A 16,503-nucleotide genomic window follows, 5' to 3' on the forward strand; every position below is an offset into this window, starting at 1 on the left:
TTTTAATTTCCAGTAACAGATTGGGATTGTTGAAATTGTTTTATGATTCCAAAATTCAATGTAGCCCATAACGTTTATTCTTCAATTCTGGGCCTAGTTCATTGTCTATCTGCCATGGCTGGCCAAAATAACTGCTAATAGGCCAACTCAAAGGGCCAGCTGTTCAATTGTGTGGTATAACAATACACCTTTTTCATTGATTTTATTTTACCTATTCAGATTGTTAGGTTAAATCTCCCTTGAATAAATATGTATTTTCCCCCCTTAAAGAGAAAGAAACTATTGCAGTCTAAGATTTTATGCAGTAAGTATAGCGTCATCTACATATAGAAACAGCTTTGATAGATCTCTTTTCTATAGGAATTTAGACTCAATGCAGGATAGTTTCTGTAATTTTACTACAAAGTACAAATTGTGATAATTGTTCTTTTTTCTAGGTTTTCTTCCTCCTGGACCCCCACCTCCCATAACACCACCAGTGTCTATTCCTCCTCCCCACACTCCACCAATAACCATCCCAAATTGTAAGCATTTTTTTCCTTTATTTTGTGTGTGAGTGAATGAGAGAGGGAGAGAGTGAAAGAGACAACAGAGGGCATATAGGAAGTCAAGGTATTTTTTCAAATAAGGAGGGGAATCAGTTATTCAGCTTTACATGTTGATATGATTATATTCCTTAGCTACTATCGCTGGTATAAATGAAGACACTACAAAAGACTTATCTATTGGAAATCCCATTCCAACAGTGGTTTCTGGGGCTAGAGGAAATGCCGAATCTGGTGACAGTGTGAAAATGTATGGGTCTGCTGTTCCACCTGCTGCACCTCCTGTTACTCAGCCTGTTTCACTTCTTGGTGAGTTAATTTTTAAAAATGTTTCTCCATTTGGATTTTTCAAAGAACCTTTATATAGCTATAATTTACTAATGGTTAATACTTCACTGAATACTTTCTCATATATTCGTAATATAGTTAACCTGCCTTAATTTAAAAGGAGAGGAAAAAAAAGTACTGACCTTTTTCAAAAGATCAAAAAAAAATTTTGTCTCAAGTAAATACTATAGATATTTCAAACTAAATCATCTTAGCTCTATTCACAGTGATTCAAATCATACCTGACTCAGTTATCTCTTCTTTCAGATCCATCGTCTGCACTATTTCCAAAGTGATATTTCTAAATGTGGTTCTCCATATACATCTCTATTTGTAATGTCATATAAAACTTTTCTGTTGGACATTTAAAATTCTTTATAATCTAGAGCCAACCTATCTTTTCACATTTGTTGTATATTATTCTACTTTACTCTCAGATCTGGCCAAATTGGCCTTCTTGCATTCCTTACATATGACATTCCATTTCCTGTTTCCATGTCCAGAATGCTCTTTATCTCATTCATCACTTCAGCTCAAATGGAACTATAAAAATTCTTTCCTGTTTCCCTCAGCCGCTTGTGTTTCTCTTCACTCTGCCACTCAAAAATACCTCTCATTTGTTTTGTACATACTTAGAAGTGTTTCTCTAAAATATAAGCCCCTTGATAGCAATTATTTTATCTATCCAATTGTATCTCCAGGGTTGAATGCAGTGCCTTGGAGATAGTACAAATCTAATAATGGTTCACTGATTTATAGTGAAAAATTAATGGTAAATGTTTTTATATTATAATAGCCTGCAAAAATTTTAAAAGAAAGCTCCTAAATTAGACAAATAACTTTTTTTAATGGCAAAGACTGTAAACAATAAAAATATGCAATTGTGTTCTATTTTTGACCCTGTGATTTAGCATCTAAATCTATTGTATGAATCTAAACAGCTTCCTGTGTGTTTTAACAATATTTTTTATTTGATATTTTTAGTTACTAATGGACTCTTGAAATCTCATTGCTTAAGGGAATATAGGTACTTAAGTGGAATACCTACTACTTACCCAAGTCTGAGCCTGATCCTGGCCAGGTAGTTCAGTGGCTCCAGGACTCCTTAAACTATTGTCCCAAATCTCTTCTCCACTTCTTGGTCAAACTCCTTGAAAAAGTTCATACATACTCTACCTGTTTCCTTTCTCTTCTTAATCCTTTGTACTTTCATTTCTGATTTTTTTGTTCAACAGAAACTTTTTTCGAAAGTTGCCATTGAAATCTGTTGCCATATCTGATAATCTTTCTCAGTCATCATCCTTCACAATCTGTATTTAACACTGTTGACAACCCTATCTTGATTTTCATGACACAACTCCCTTCTAAGGAATGTTTCTCCTTAACTAATATTTCCTTTGCAGGCTTCTTACATAAAAAACACCTCAGGTGAGGTATTCCTCAAGTTTTGTGTGGTAGGCCCTTTTTCTTTTTACTCTCTCTTGGTTACCTAATCTTTTCCTTTGGATTTCAACCATATCCAAGCATATAATTCCCAAATCTGTAATTCTAGCTTCAGTGTATTTCTCCCTACATTAGTCTCATATCATCATTTGCCCAACATGCATTTTAAAGTGAATTTTCCAGAGATGTCTTAAAAGACACTTATCATCCTTAAAGCTTCCTATACTTGTAACTTTGGCATTATATGTGACTTCTCCCATCCATTTGTATTTAACCAGTTACCAAAAGTTTTGTTAATCATTAATGTTTTAATCGTTAACCTCTTACCTCATCTCATCTAATAAGCGAATAAGCTTCTGCCAGAGAACTTTTCCTTAAATGCATATCTGACCATGTGATTTCTGTATTCAACAAGGACCTCCAGTGGCTTCCTATGGAAGAAAACTTTAAAAAAAAAAGAAAAGAAAGAAAACTTAGCTTTCTATTGAAAGCTAAAGAATAAAAGAGAAAAAGATGGCATTCAACTTTAAAATAATTCCAACCTAACCTGTTTAAGCAAGTTACTAATTTTTAAAAAGTAAGATGGTCATATGAAAGGTTATCAACTGATTAAAGTAATTTTACATAAAAATGTAGCCAACTTTCATTGATTGTTTGAAATGGGAGAACAAAAGAATTTTTAAAGCTCTTTTCTCAGAAGTCCAAATAAATGCCCCAAAACTTTATACCACCTGGCTCAACTCTTATCTGTCTCATCTCATTGGATGTTACTCCTCTTCTTGCACTTTTGTGATCCAGAGAAATTGATCTTCACATGGGACCTTTCATCTCCTATTTCTTTTGTTCTGCCTTCCATCTTACATTCATGAAATGTGCTCTCTCATTTGTGCCTCAGAATCCCTCTTTTCCTTAAAGATTCAGCTCAGATACCATCATCTTTCCAAAACCTTCCTCATCACCTCAATTGCTATTGTCCCCTCTATGTTTAGTAATAAACTTTGCATGAATATTGTATTGATTTTATATGTATTTGGCTCTCCTGCTAGAATTGTGAGGAAGAATTGTTTTGCTTTATATCATATCCCCAGTGCTTAGTATAGTATCTAATAGTATATTGTAACCACTTAATAAATACTTCTTGATTGATTGATTCTTTTCCCTTACTATTACTTATGATTTCCTCCCTTTTTTTTTTTTGGACTACTAAACTTGAATAGTAAGAGTAATAAGAATAAACCCAGCTTACTATGCTTTTTTTCTGAAATATAAATGAACCTAAACTTCAAATGTTTTTCTATCTCGACTCATTAATATCTACAGTTTGTCCAAATAGGAACTAAGAAAAAAGAAGAGATGAGGCCATATAAAGAAGAATGTATATTTCATTTGCTCTTAGAACTAAAAATTCTTAGGAAATATCAAAAGGATTGCTTCAGAGATAAATAAAAAAGAAACTTTTGCGAGACTAATTTTTACTTTATGGACCAAGGAGGAAAGAAATCATGCTCAAAAGCAGTAGGTAGTAGCATTGAAGTAGGAAACAGCCAGGACTTCTCTTCACATCAGACTGCAGACATCCTCTGGAATCAATCCTTGCCAACTATTCCTTTTCTCCTAACAAACTCATTCTCTTTGCCATCCTGGATGGAGCTTTTGTCTTATCACATGAAGTCACCACCAATGATTTGATATTAGATCAGTCTCTGTTCCTACAACCCAGTGGTGGTAAGGAGAGAAGTGTTCTTGAAATGCTGTGCTGGAACTCAATGTAATGTTTTTAAGTTTACTGCAATAATATGCACCCTGTTAAGCATTGTGACATAAGGAAATAATTTAAACTCTGTGAGCCTCACTTTCTTCAAATCATCCTTTGTATAACTTATGTGGTCTTCAAAAATTGGTATGACTAAAAAGTTCGTCATCTTATACCCAAGTCTATCTGAATTAGGTTAACGGTGCAGATGAGACAGTCCTTACCTATATCCAATTAAGTAGACCCATATATATATATATCTTGGTAATACCGTCCCAAAGCCCACTCTATCCAGACTTAACCTTTGAGAACCTATATCACATGCATGGGACTTGTGCAGATAGTGCTTTGTTTATTTGAATTATTTTTTAAAATTGTAAAAATGTTATATAAATATGAAATTGTAATAGTAATGATTTAATACTATTTTAGGATTTGCTGATAATCCACAATTCATTCCTTAATAGATAGTATTACAGGGGTTTGTAACTTTCTGTTATGACCCCTTTGATAGTCTGATGGAGCTTTATCAATTCCTCCTTAAATTAGTGGTTTTGAATACATAGTATGTGAATACCTATAGGATTATAAAGAAAATCAGTTATTGAAATACAGTGGTTGATTTTTTTTTTTTTTTAAGAGCAAGTTTACAGATTGTTAAGAATCACTGGTCTACAGGATTAAATACAAACAACTTACCTCAACATGTAAGATCCATCCATCTTTATAAGCTTCTTAGCTTTGAATTGCTCTTTGTATTCTCCTGGACCCTCCGTTTTGGGGAGAGGTCCAGAATGTTTAACCTTTCTTCCCTCCTAACTGCTTCTGACTTGATGGACTTATGCATTGATTCTGGCCTCTCTTTCCCCTAAATTCTCCCTGGTCTTTGTTTACTGTCTTATCTTTCCCCATTAGAATAATAGGTTTCTTGAGAGTAGAGACTTTCTTTTTCTTGCTTTGTATCCCTGATGTCTCGCCTAGTTACCTCTTGTAGCGTAATAAATGCTTGTTGATTGCCTGCCATTTAACTTTAAATATATGACCCAAAACTATTATCTTTCATAACCTCCATGGTCCAACAAAAATGAACTTTATATACTGTCCATTGTTATTATTATACTTTTAATTAAGTCCCATCATAAAATCAATAAGTATTTGTTTAAATTGCTACATACTGGATACTGTGAATTTTTTATGTCTCAATATATGCCGACCCTGTATTTCCCTTTTCAGATTCTGTTCTTCCTTTAAGATTAACCACATCATTCATAAAATAATAACTAATCTTCCTAGTTGAAAAGACTCTCCTTTTCTCAATTTTTCTAAGAGTTTTTTGAGTCTTTCTTTATCCCTACCACATGCTGCTTTGTATCATACTTATTTTATATATGTCTAATTCCCCTATTAGGCAACTGGAAGTCTCCTTGAAGAGAGCATTGTTTTTCATATCTGTATCCATAATGCCTGGGCAATTAAATTGAATCAGTATTAGTTACAAGGAACTACTTGTTTTCCAGAAGAGGGATTGATTTGTGCAGACAAGTTTGTTTCACTTAGCCTTGTGTTGTTGCTATGTTCTAGAGATGCTGAATTAACTACTTTATTTCATTTTTGTTTGTTCATTTATTATGAATATTTAGCTAAAGGTGGATTTTGACACTCTTTTGATACCTTCATATTTGGGCTTACAAGTTTTTCTACCCCAGCGCATCTGTGAAGTATTAAAGTATCTACAGTGTTGTTTGACTTGTTTGACAAGTATATATTAATATAATGTAATAATTATATTAATATATTAATAAATTAAATATATTTAATATATTAATAAATGGTAAATATTGAAAAAAACAAATTTTATAATTAATCCCATAACTTAATCTATTTGTATTTCCATTTGTGGCATGAAGTTACATCTAAAGTATGACATGAGTGTGTCATAAATTTTATCCATCTGTATCCATACTTTTAGAACTGGTAGGCATATTCATCTTGCTCTTTTATGTTACAGATGGACTAAATGAGGAGTAGCAAAAAGACAGGCTAGAATAACCAAAGGAAGCAGACTTTGCTGCTTCCTATGTACATAAATTTGGTTTAGTTAGTTTAATTCCCTTAAATCTTTATAGTTGCTGGAGACCTTAGAGTTAATCTAACCCAATTTTTTCATTTTAATGATGGGGAAAATTTGAGGTCCAAAGAGGTTATAAAATGACTTGTTTCATAGGGGGAAAACAAACACTTCAAAGTTGGTAGTAGAGCTGTAAAATCCAGGTCTCCAAAATTGTCGATCTGTATCAGGTTGCCTCTCTTTATATATATTATTTTGATTGCATTTAGTCTAAGTTCAGCTTGATCTGGCTCAAGTGGGTCATAATATTCAAATCAAATTTGCATTTGATTTGGAACAAGCTTTATGTATTTTTTGGAAAGGCTTTTCTTCTTATTACCTATCACAAAAGTATCCCTTTGTATGCACCCCACATTCCAGATATTGTTGGGCAAGTTTCTCATCTTCTTAACTACATTGTAGTTAGTTCTTTAGGTAGTAAAGTAGATAAGGTGCTTGACTTGCAGTCAGGAGGACCTTTTAAATTTAAATTTTGCCTTAGTAGTAGTGTGACTCACTCTGTTTGCTTATTGGTAATATGAGGAGGATAATCATGAAGATCACATGATATACACAAAATTCTTTGCAAACCCCAAAGAAAAGACTAAATAAATGTTAGTGAAATAAGCAGAACCAAGAGAACATTGTACACAGTAACAAGATTATGTGATGATCAACTGTGATGGACTTGGCTCTTCTCAACAGTGTGGTGATTGAAGGCCATTCCATTAAACTGTGATGAAAAATGCCAATTCTATCCAGAGAAAGAACTATGGAGACGGAATGTGGATTTGAAGTATAGAATTTTCACCTTTTTGTTGCCTTCTTTCTTGTGTTGTTCCCCCCCCCCCCTTTTAGTCTAATTTTTCTTGTGCAGCATGATAAATGTGGAAATATATATTTTTTCACCTATTATCCAATTTATTTTTTGACTATTATCAACCATGGGTACTATTCATTTAACATGATAGTAAAACAAAACAAAAAACAACTTGTTCTGTTTGTATCATTTTCTGTTCTCTTCTGTAAGTAAATTCCCATCTCTCTGCGATTTAATCTTTTTTCCTTCTTAGTTCATTGACCTATGTAGCCTGACCTATGTGGTCTCTATCCCTAAGTTTCTATAGCTTATTAGCTACATAGCTTGGGGTGGTCAAAGCTAACCTTATGAGGGCCACAAAACTTTTATCCATTTGAATAACAATTAAAGCAAGTAACTTGGCCTAAAGTTCTTAGCCTTTTTTTAAAGGCTGGGTATATCCATCCTTTTAAGGAGTTAACTTATTTTTCTGACTTAATAAGGTTGCGCATAAGAATTTTTCATTTTGCCTAATTTTGAACCATAGGACATAATTATGTTGGGAGTAGCCAAGAAGATCTTAGGCTAATCCATACCTTATCTTGAGACAAGTAAATGGCTGAATGCCTAAGTATCCAGGATATTCTCCCTTCCTGATTGTGTTACAGAAGGAGATAACATGACTTATTTGACCATCTGTTAAGTGTTTAAATTTTTCATGACAAAAAATCTCACTTCCAATTTAATTTGGAACAGTGGCCCGGGGGGTGGGTGGGGGTGGGGTGGGGGTGGGATTGTGTTGGTATGATTAGAACCATTAAGAAAAAAGTAATAATAGTTTGGAACAGTAGCTTTGGGGTATGATCCAGATAATTAGTAATAGAAAAGATTATTAAGTAGCAGTAAGGACCTGAGATTTGCATTATGAATTTGCAATGGAAGGAGTTTGTTCAGCTTCATGGCTTTCCAGATAACTTGATTTTTGAAGAATAGGTTCATAACCCTCAGAAAGGCATAAGAGACATTGCACATGTTGTTATACATATTGGCTAGTTTTAAGGTGATAAAGAAATAATTTACTCAGAAAAATAATTTTTTACAAACTAGAAAAAAAAAAGATCAGAAACTTTGTTTAATATTTTATAATGAACTTCTGTCATAGTGCTGCTATCTTTCTAAACTCATTTCCATCAAGACTGTACTTATTAGTAACCTTCCATTATACCTGAGCATATTTATTGTAGAAGACACCAATACCTTCTCTTTGCATTTGTCTCATCAACTTTTATATCCATCATATAGTTTTGAGTTAAGGCCTCATCTTCTACTTATTTCTTGTCCGTGAATTTGTGTGTTAATGCCATCGTCCTTAAAATTTCCCAATTTTACTCAGCTTCGGGACTTTTTTTCTTTGAAAGTTATTTACATTAGATTAAAATGATCTGTCCTTGCTCCTGAAGATATCGTTTAGAAGACTAATCACATTTTGGATGATTATTCAACTTTGACTAGAAGTCTAGTAAAAGTTTATTTTCTTAAATTATCCTCTATCTACCTTGCAAACATGGTGGATGTTAATTATGTTCAGGGTAATTGATGCTTTTAATCTAAGCTGGAAACATGACTTGAGAAAAAAAAAAATAGTAAAAGAGGGCAAGGTTCAGGTGGTAGTCTTGTTCACAAAACTTGTCCACAGGCACAATTAATGGCAGTGCAACTTTGGAAGGATATGCATGTTGGAGACGAGAAAATAAGTATTATCGAGCAAGTAAACAACAGCTTGGAAAAAAAAACCTATTCGGAGACCCATGTGAGAAACTTCATTTATCAGAGTCAGTATTGAATTGATACACAAATCTGCTGTGTTTTTATCCAAACCCAAAATACTAAAACATTTGAAGACAGCCTAGTAATAGTGGATAGAGAAGGTTGACTTTAAGTCAGACTCAAGTTCAAGTACTACTTTTGACAGGCATGACCTAGGCATATGCCACTTGACCTTACAATGAGTGTTCCCAAATGTTTTCCAAGTTTCAGAACAATTTTTGATCATTATTAGTAAAGGGGAGTTTAATTACAGGCAGTTCCCTATACCAAAAGATTCATGATTGACCACTCTTCCCAAAATTTGAAAGAACTGTTGATATTGTTTTTTTTTTTCCTTTAATGATTGATTTCATACCACATGATTACAAAGCATATAGTATAATAAGAAATTTTTGACTTGAGTAAGAATTAGAGTCTAGGCTTGAACAGTTAAAAACTAGCTGTGTGGCTATCAACAGAGCATTTCACATTTATAAGCCCGAGTTTGCTTATTTGTAAAATGTAAGAAATCACTTTGTAAAATGTACGTAATCTATTTAAAACCAGTTCTATTATCCATATACGTATTTGTCTCACTTTTTCTCTCTCTGACCATATTGGCAAACAACGATTTTGCCTTTTTTTCCCAACTTGAGTCTGAAATAGGATGATTTTTTAAAATAGCTTTTTATTTATAAGTTATATGCATGGGTAATTTTATAGCATTGACTATTGCTAAACCTTTTGTTCCACTTTTTCCCCTTCTTCCCCTCATTCCCTCCCCCAGGTGGCAGGTTGACCAATACATGTTAAATATGTTAAGGTTTTAATTAAATACAATATAAGTATACATGTCTTAACAATTATTTTGCTGTACAGAAAGAATCAGACTTTGAAATAGTGTACTATTAGCCTGTGAAGGAAATCAAAAATTCAGGTGGACAAAAATAGAGGGATTGGGATTTCTATGTAATGGTTCATGATCATATTCCAGAGTTCTTTCCCTGGATGTAGCTGGTTCAGTTCATTACTGCTCTATTGGAATTGATTTGGTTCATTTCATTGTTGAAGAGGGTCACGTCCATCAGAATTGATCATCATATAGTATTGTTGTTGAAGGTATATAATGATCTCCTTGTCCTCATTTCACTCAGCATCAGTTCATGTAAGTCTCTCCAGGCCTTTCTGAAATCATCCTGCTAGTCATTTCTTACCGAACAATAATATTCCATAATATTCATATACCACAGTTTATTCAGCCATTCTCCAACTGATGGGCATCCACTCAGTTTCCAGTTTCTGGCCACTACAAAGAGACCTGCCACAAACATTCTTGCACATACAGGTCCCTTTCCTTTCTTTAAGATTTCTTTGGGCTATAAGCCCAGTAGTAACACTGCTGGATCAAAGGGTATGCACAGTTTGATAACTTTTTGAGAATAGGACAATTTTTTAAGTGAGTAATAAAACCTTTGTTATAAAAAGGGAATGCTCATTTCTATTATATAGGAAAATGTAATTTGTTATAGTTTTAATTTAAATGACAGACATTTATACATATACTTCTCATAGTTACCTATTCAAAATCAAGATGTGTTTTTGGTATTTCATATGAATACAAATCTTTTCATTAAATACTTAAATGCCAGAGTTATTTATTGTTCTTCTATATTCCATAATGCAATCAGCACAGTGGCAAAAGCATCTGAAGGACTCCTTTTCTCTCCTCCCCATTCTCTCCCTCCCCTCCTTAAAACCTTTGCAGAACATTCATCATCATAACAAATATCTTTTTAAAAGCATCCATTTTCTCATTGAAAAGTAATCTACATCTCATTGAAAGTAATCAGAGAATTCCTGAAAAGAGATCTAGTTGAATTTTTAAGTGATTTTCTCTATATTCATATATGTATATTCACAGATAACGCCTTATTGGAGAACTTCATTTTCTTTTGAGTTTTGTTTTGTAGATTTGTGCAAATAGTTTTATAATAATTTATATTTATATATATGTATGTATAAATATATGCATATATATATATTATATCCAAGTACAACAGCATATTTTCTCTGTACCCCTCAGTTAATTATATATATGAAATCTATAGAAAATAATTGGGAAAAAAATCTGCCAGTCAGGGTACTCTTCATAAATTTAGAGATAATTCTTGCTCAGATTTTATAAAAGAAATTTGGCCTGTGGATCAAAATAGAAGTGAATAAATCATCTCTAGTTCAAACAGGCCTGCTTCTAATTCATAGGGGTCTTTATATTATATAGTCTTAATCACTAATAATTTATTATATCAAAACATTTTCAGAGTTCTGTAAAATGAAACTTCAGCTTTCTCTATTTTGTGTGTTTTTTTAGCACAATTGAAAACAAGGGTCAAAAAGTTGCTCAAAAGATCCCTGGGTGAGCTAATTAATTTTTTCGAAGCCTCCATTTCATTGTCTGCAAAGTGAAGAGAACCTCTGTCCTCTCTGTCTTCTTGGGAGTAGTGATATTGTTGAGTTGGACATATCACATAACATGAAAATAAGCACTGGTAATAGTTAAAAATACATAAAAGAAGACCTCTGGCAGCACGTGGGTAGATTCTCTTATGAGAAAATTATGAAATATTAGAGTTAGATGATGACATTTCATAATCTACACATGAGGTAATAATGCTTGTGATTAATGAGAACAATCAAGCATATATTGTTTATATGTAACACACCTTAAATATGAATACACATGCTAGCTGTATGGCTATCATCAAAGCATTTCAATTTACAAGCCTAAATTTGCTTATTTGTAAAATTTAAGAAATCACTTTGTAAAATGTATGTAATCTTTTTAAAGGGCAATTCTATCCAAGTACCTATTTGTTCCCTTTTCGATCTTTTCTGACCACATTGACAAACAAAATGCATATTGTCTTTTCTCCACCAATTTACCATGAGAATTGAGTATGTAAATTGCCTTAAACATTTTGGTTGAACTGGGTTTGAGTTTATTATTTTCCTTTCGAAATCCACTTTCCCCTCTCCCCTCCATTTTTCAAATATATACTGAATAAATAAGATTGACAGGAAGAACTGGCCTATAGTAAATTACATGTCATGATGCATTTACATTTGATGCTTACAGACTACAGAAAAATCTGTTAAGATAAGCTCTTACAATTTAATATAAAAGATTATATAGCATAAATGCAGAAACAACACTTAAGCCAGTGCCAAAAAATTTCTAATTTCAGTGTTGACAGTTTTAAGTACTTCTGCAAGTTTTAAAATGAAAAGGAAGATTATCCATTGTCTTGATTTTATAGAAAGATGAAATAAACCTCACCATTGTGTTATGAAACTTGGGCTCAAACTTTAAAACTTTTATGTTCCTTGCTAGCATAAAATTATCATAGAGGGAAGAGGAAATAATATATATATGAATTGACTTGGTTAAAATTCATTTGGTGGTGAACTAACTTTTTTTGGGTATTTCATATGAACACAAACCTTTTTATTAAATACTTAAACACCAGTTACTTGTTCTTCTATATACTATGATGCAATCAGCATTTTGGGGTGACTGATGAGCTTTCTAGTGTTGAACCTCTCCATGCTCTCCATGCTATTTGTAATCTTTTATTTTCTGTTTTGAAAGAGGACCAAGTTGAATGAACCTTGATCATTTTTTTAAGCAATTTCAAGAGTACTGTTTCACTTATGGGTCATGAGTTGGGCAATTTACATTAAGGTTACTTGTCTTGAAATGAGTTAGTCTTTGTCATTTGTTTAGTTGCTTGCTTATTAATTTGCTTTGTATTGAATTGGGATAACTGCTAACCAAACAAGAACCTCTTCTCCATAGTGGTGGTTAAGTTAAAAAGTGTTGCTTTGCCAGTTCATAACACTTTTGGAAGAACAGAAGATGAAGAACTGAAATCACTTTGGCTTAGCAACATTTATGACTTTTGACAGTGCACTTTGGGAAAAATAAATCTTAATTTTCACCCTTTTGTGTGCTTTTATTTATTTGAAATGAATGTTTCAGTGACACATGAGATAACAGCCATTAATTGGCATTTTAATTTGGGAAGGGGGGAGAGAATATAGAATTTAACCAAAAACAGTGAATTTTCCAACATCACATGTGCAACATTGAATTTTCTTGGTTTAGGATCACAATTTTCTAACCAGTCAAGCTGAATTGAAATCTATTGATGTGGCAATTGCCACAATGTTAAATTAAAATGCCTCTCAAACTGACTGGGGGAAAAAAGCCACTACCACTCAAGTTCCACCAAGACCTGCCTTATTAAGGGACACATAAGTTGCTATCTCATAAAGTTCCCTTTTTAGTTTGCTGTGTCCATCACTGTTGTATAAAATCTGCATTGTGTACTTAAGATTTTCAAACTTTGACACTTTACAGGGAGAGTGATAATAATGAAATAGTCCTTTCTTTATTATTTTGAAGTGTTTTATTTGTTAAATTGTTTTCTTGTTTCTTTTTAGGCACTCAAGGAGTTGCCCCTGGTCCTGTAATTGGGTTACAAGCGCCATCTACTGGTCTTCTGGGTGCTCGGCCTGGCTTAATACCCCTGCAACGCCCTCCTGGAATGCCTCCACCTCATTTGCAACGATTCCCTTTGATGCCACCTCGCCCTATGCCGCCTCATATGATGCACAGAGGACCACCTCCAGGCCCAGGAGGCTTTGGAATGCCACCACCTCATGGAATGAAAGGCCCCTTTCCACCCCATGGCCCTTTTGTTAGGCCTGGTGGAATGCCAGGACTTGGAGGTCCAGGCCCAGGCCCTGGTGGAGCTGAAGACCGAGATGGAAGGCAACAGCAACCACAGCAGCAACCACAACAGCAGCAACAATTTAGAAATGAAAATAGGCAGCAGTTCAATTCAGGTAGAGACCAAGAAAGATTTGGGAGGAGGTCTTTTGGAAATCGGGTAGAAAATGATCGGGAACGCTATGGTAACCGTATTGATGACAGAGATAATAGTAATCGTGAAAGGAGAGAATGGGGGAGAAGAACCCCTGAACGAGACAGGCACAGAGACTTGGAAGAAAGGAGACGATCCGGTGGACATCGAGACAGGGATTCTAGAGAGAGAGATTCTCGTAGAGATAAGGAAGAAAATCGAGGGAAGGAAAAACCTGAGGTAACAGATAGGTCAGGTGGTGATAAAACCATTGAACCTTCTAGTGGCCAAGTGGGAAATGCAGACACTATTTCAGAACTTGATAAAGGGGAGTCAACAGTTATAAATCCTACTGAAGAGTTACCATCAGAGGCTACTTCATCTGTTGATGAACCTGAAAAGGAATCTGCCTCAGGAGTAGAGGCTTCTCGCTAGAGACTGGAATTTGTCAAAATGTGACAGTGACATTTGAGCATAGAGCTTGAGGTGTACAGACAGATGCTGTATTATATTTGCTTCTGCTATATCACAACCCCTCAGTAGTTGGTGGGGAATTATAAGCAATTTGATTGCTTCCCTTCTATTTAAAATAGCCACAAAATGACAAAAATATGAATAAAATATTACCCTTTTGCTGTAACTTTTTAAAAGTTTTGACTTTAAAAAGTTTACAAATCGTAATTAGAAGTGCTTTCTATTTTTTTTTTTTAATTTAAGAAAAGGTAACAGTGAAAGCTCCTCAAACAATAGGGATGTTTTTAATAAACTCTATTTTCGTAACAAACTTTAATGTGTGCTATTCTTCCTACACTGCACTGAAGCGGAAAAGAAATGTTCAGCATCTTAAAGTTTGAGCTGTTAATGCTGTACTGAAGTCTAAATTAGACAGTTTAAATTGTTTATATTTGTTGGAAAAAATACATCTTTGTGTAGTTGAATTCACAGGAGCAGGTTTTTATTTGTAATAGTTGATTTTTAGATGCATTTTAATCTACTTGACCATATAAGGTAAAAAAAAAGTTAGTGGTTTTAAAATGTTATTTGGAGAGCTAATTGTTAGTGTTTGTGATTCAATCAAGGTTTTATTTTTCTCATTGGTTCTGTGGTATTGCCCTAATTAATTTGTAGAAAGACAAATTTCTTTACTGACACAATTGGACCCTTAGGAAAAAAACAATTTGATATATTCAAATTATTACCGGATAATATGCCCATTTGGGAAATTAGGCTGTTTTTTTCTTTTAACCCACAAATGCATTGTTTTGTTTTGTTTTTTAGGTGGTTGAGAGGGTGGGGTTTGGAAAAGAAATCAAGACTGAAAACTCCAGCCCAAAATATTTTTCTTTAATACTGAGAATTTTAAGATGCTACCTGTTCTGCATAAGTTAAGCTTTTATTTCCTCACTTATTTTGTGCACTTCCTTACTAGACAGAGGTAGTCTTGCTGCATTTCTGTAACAAATTAATGGAGTTTAAATTATCTATACAGGAGATGAAAAAATAGCCGAAGCCAAAAAGCAAATCAAGATTAGGGTACAAGAGCATTCATCCAATACCCTACAGAAAAGGTATTCCGTGTTACACAAAACCAAACACTGTGCTCATAAAAATTGTATTAATCTTGTGCTTTTAAAAAAAGAAACAACCACCTATCTTGGCTTTGATGTAATACCGTTAATTTCTCTTCTCCCCATCTTTCCCCTAAATGAAGAGGCAGCTGCTTTGTTACTTGAGTAATTTTTTTAATGCTGCTTTTTGCAGCAGGGCATTTGAAGGGGCAAGGGTGGGGGGTGGAGGGCATTTTTATGTTCCTGCATTTGCAGAATAAAGGAGAAAATCCTGTTTACATAGCTGTGAATTTAAAATTCCATGTGTTCAAAAATTTGTCTTTACTGTTATTTCATTCATGTTGGAGCCATTGAGTCACCTGAAGGATATTTGTATGAAAGACTGAAATCATAGCTTGAAAAACAGCCATTATTCCAGTTTTTATTATTCAGAATTTACTTAATTTTTTTACAAGGGAAGTTCTACCATATGACACAAAAGAGTCTCTCAAATGGTGCAATGAGTACCCTATCTAGTGTTGGGCTATTATTAGTAGAGATCAGTGAAGAGTTGCAACTTGTACTTTTCTACTCCTTTAAATTGTTAGTATTTTAAAAATAGTATCCAGACATTTTTATGAATTGTCAAGGCTAATGAATTTTTTAGGGAAAGGATCTAGAATGACATTTTACTACTATGTATCTGCTAAGGTATTCACTTTATAATTTGTCAAATCTATGTTTTTCTAAATTTTTTGGTCACCATCATTTGTATTTCATTCAAAATCTTGATTTGAATACATTTCATTTTAAAAGTTGCATAATGTAAACAGGATTAAGAGAGATAAGGGATAAGGACCACTTCTGGGGGTGGAGGGGGGGGAAGAGAAAAAAATACCTAAGCATGCATTAAAGGCTAAGAAACCCAGAAATAACACTCCACTTCAGTGTTCTGAATTTAGTTTAACTACTAACTTGCAGAGGTGGGATTCTGCAGCATTTTACCTTACGAAAAGAGCTTGGAAACAGAATGTGCCAATTTCAGTTATATATCAAATGGTACTGGGCTTACTACTAAGGCATGACTGTGGAAGAAAGGAAAAAAAAATGCTAACTTGGCAGGTAAGTTTCTTACTCTTAGCCAATATGGTTTTAAGACTTAGATTTTGGCTTAAATCAATTGTAAATAAATGGAGATTTTTACATAAAAGTAGAAATTTTGCCACCTGTTATTTAAAAGCTGTTTGTTTC

At 33.7% G+C, this 16,503-nt stretch overlaps 1 protein-coding gene across 6 annotated transcripts in view; it reads left to right on the forward strand.

The window, feature by feature from the left end:
- The window catches only part of SCAF4 (SR-related CTD associated factor 4), a 99,073-nt gene extending 83,412 nt beyond the window's left edge, over positions 1-15,661 (forward strand). For 4 of the 6 annotated variants that reach the window (XM_031959292.1, XM_031959291.1, XM_031959295.1 and 1 more), the window contains 3 exons: positions 438-524; positions 681-854; positions 13,284-15,661. In XM_031959292.1, coding sequence (XP_031815152.1) covers positions 438-524; positions 681-854; positions 13,284-14,140 — 1,118 coding nt within the window. In that variant the 3' untranslated portion in view covers positions 14,141-15,661. The remainder of the gene's footprint in view (positions 1-437; positions 525-680; positions 855-13,283) is intronic. The other 2 variants (XM_031959294.1, XM_031959293.1) reach the window with 1 other exon arrangement.
- The last annotated feature ends 842 nt before the right edge of the window (positions 15,662-16,503 follow it).

Source organism: Sarcophilus harrisii, chromosome 3, assembly GCF_902635505.1.
Source record: "Sarcophilus harrisii chromosome 3, mSarHar1.11, whole genome shotgun sequence".
Classification (NCBI taxonomy): Eukaryota; Metazoa; Chordata; class Mammalia; order Dasyuromorphia; family Dasyuridae; genus Sarcophilus; species Sarcophilus harrisii.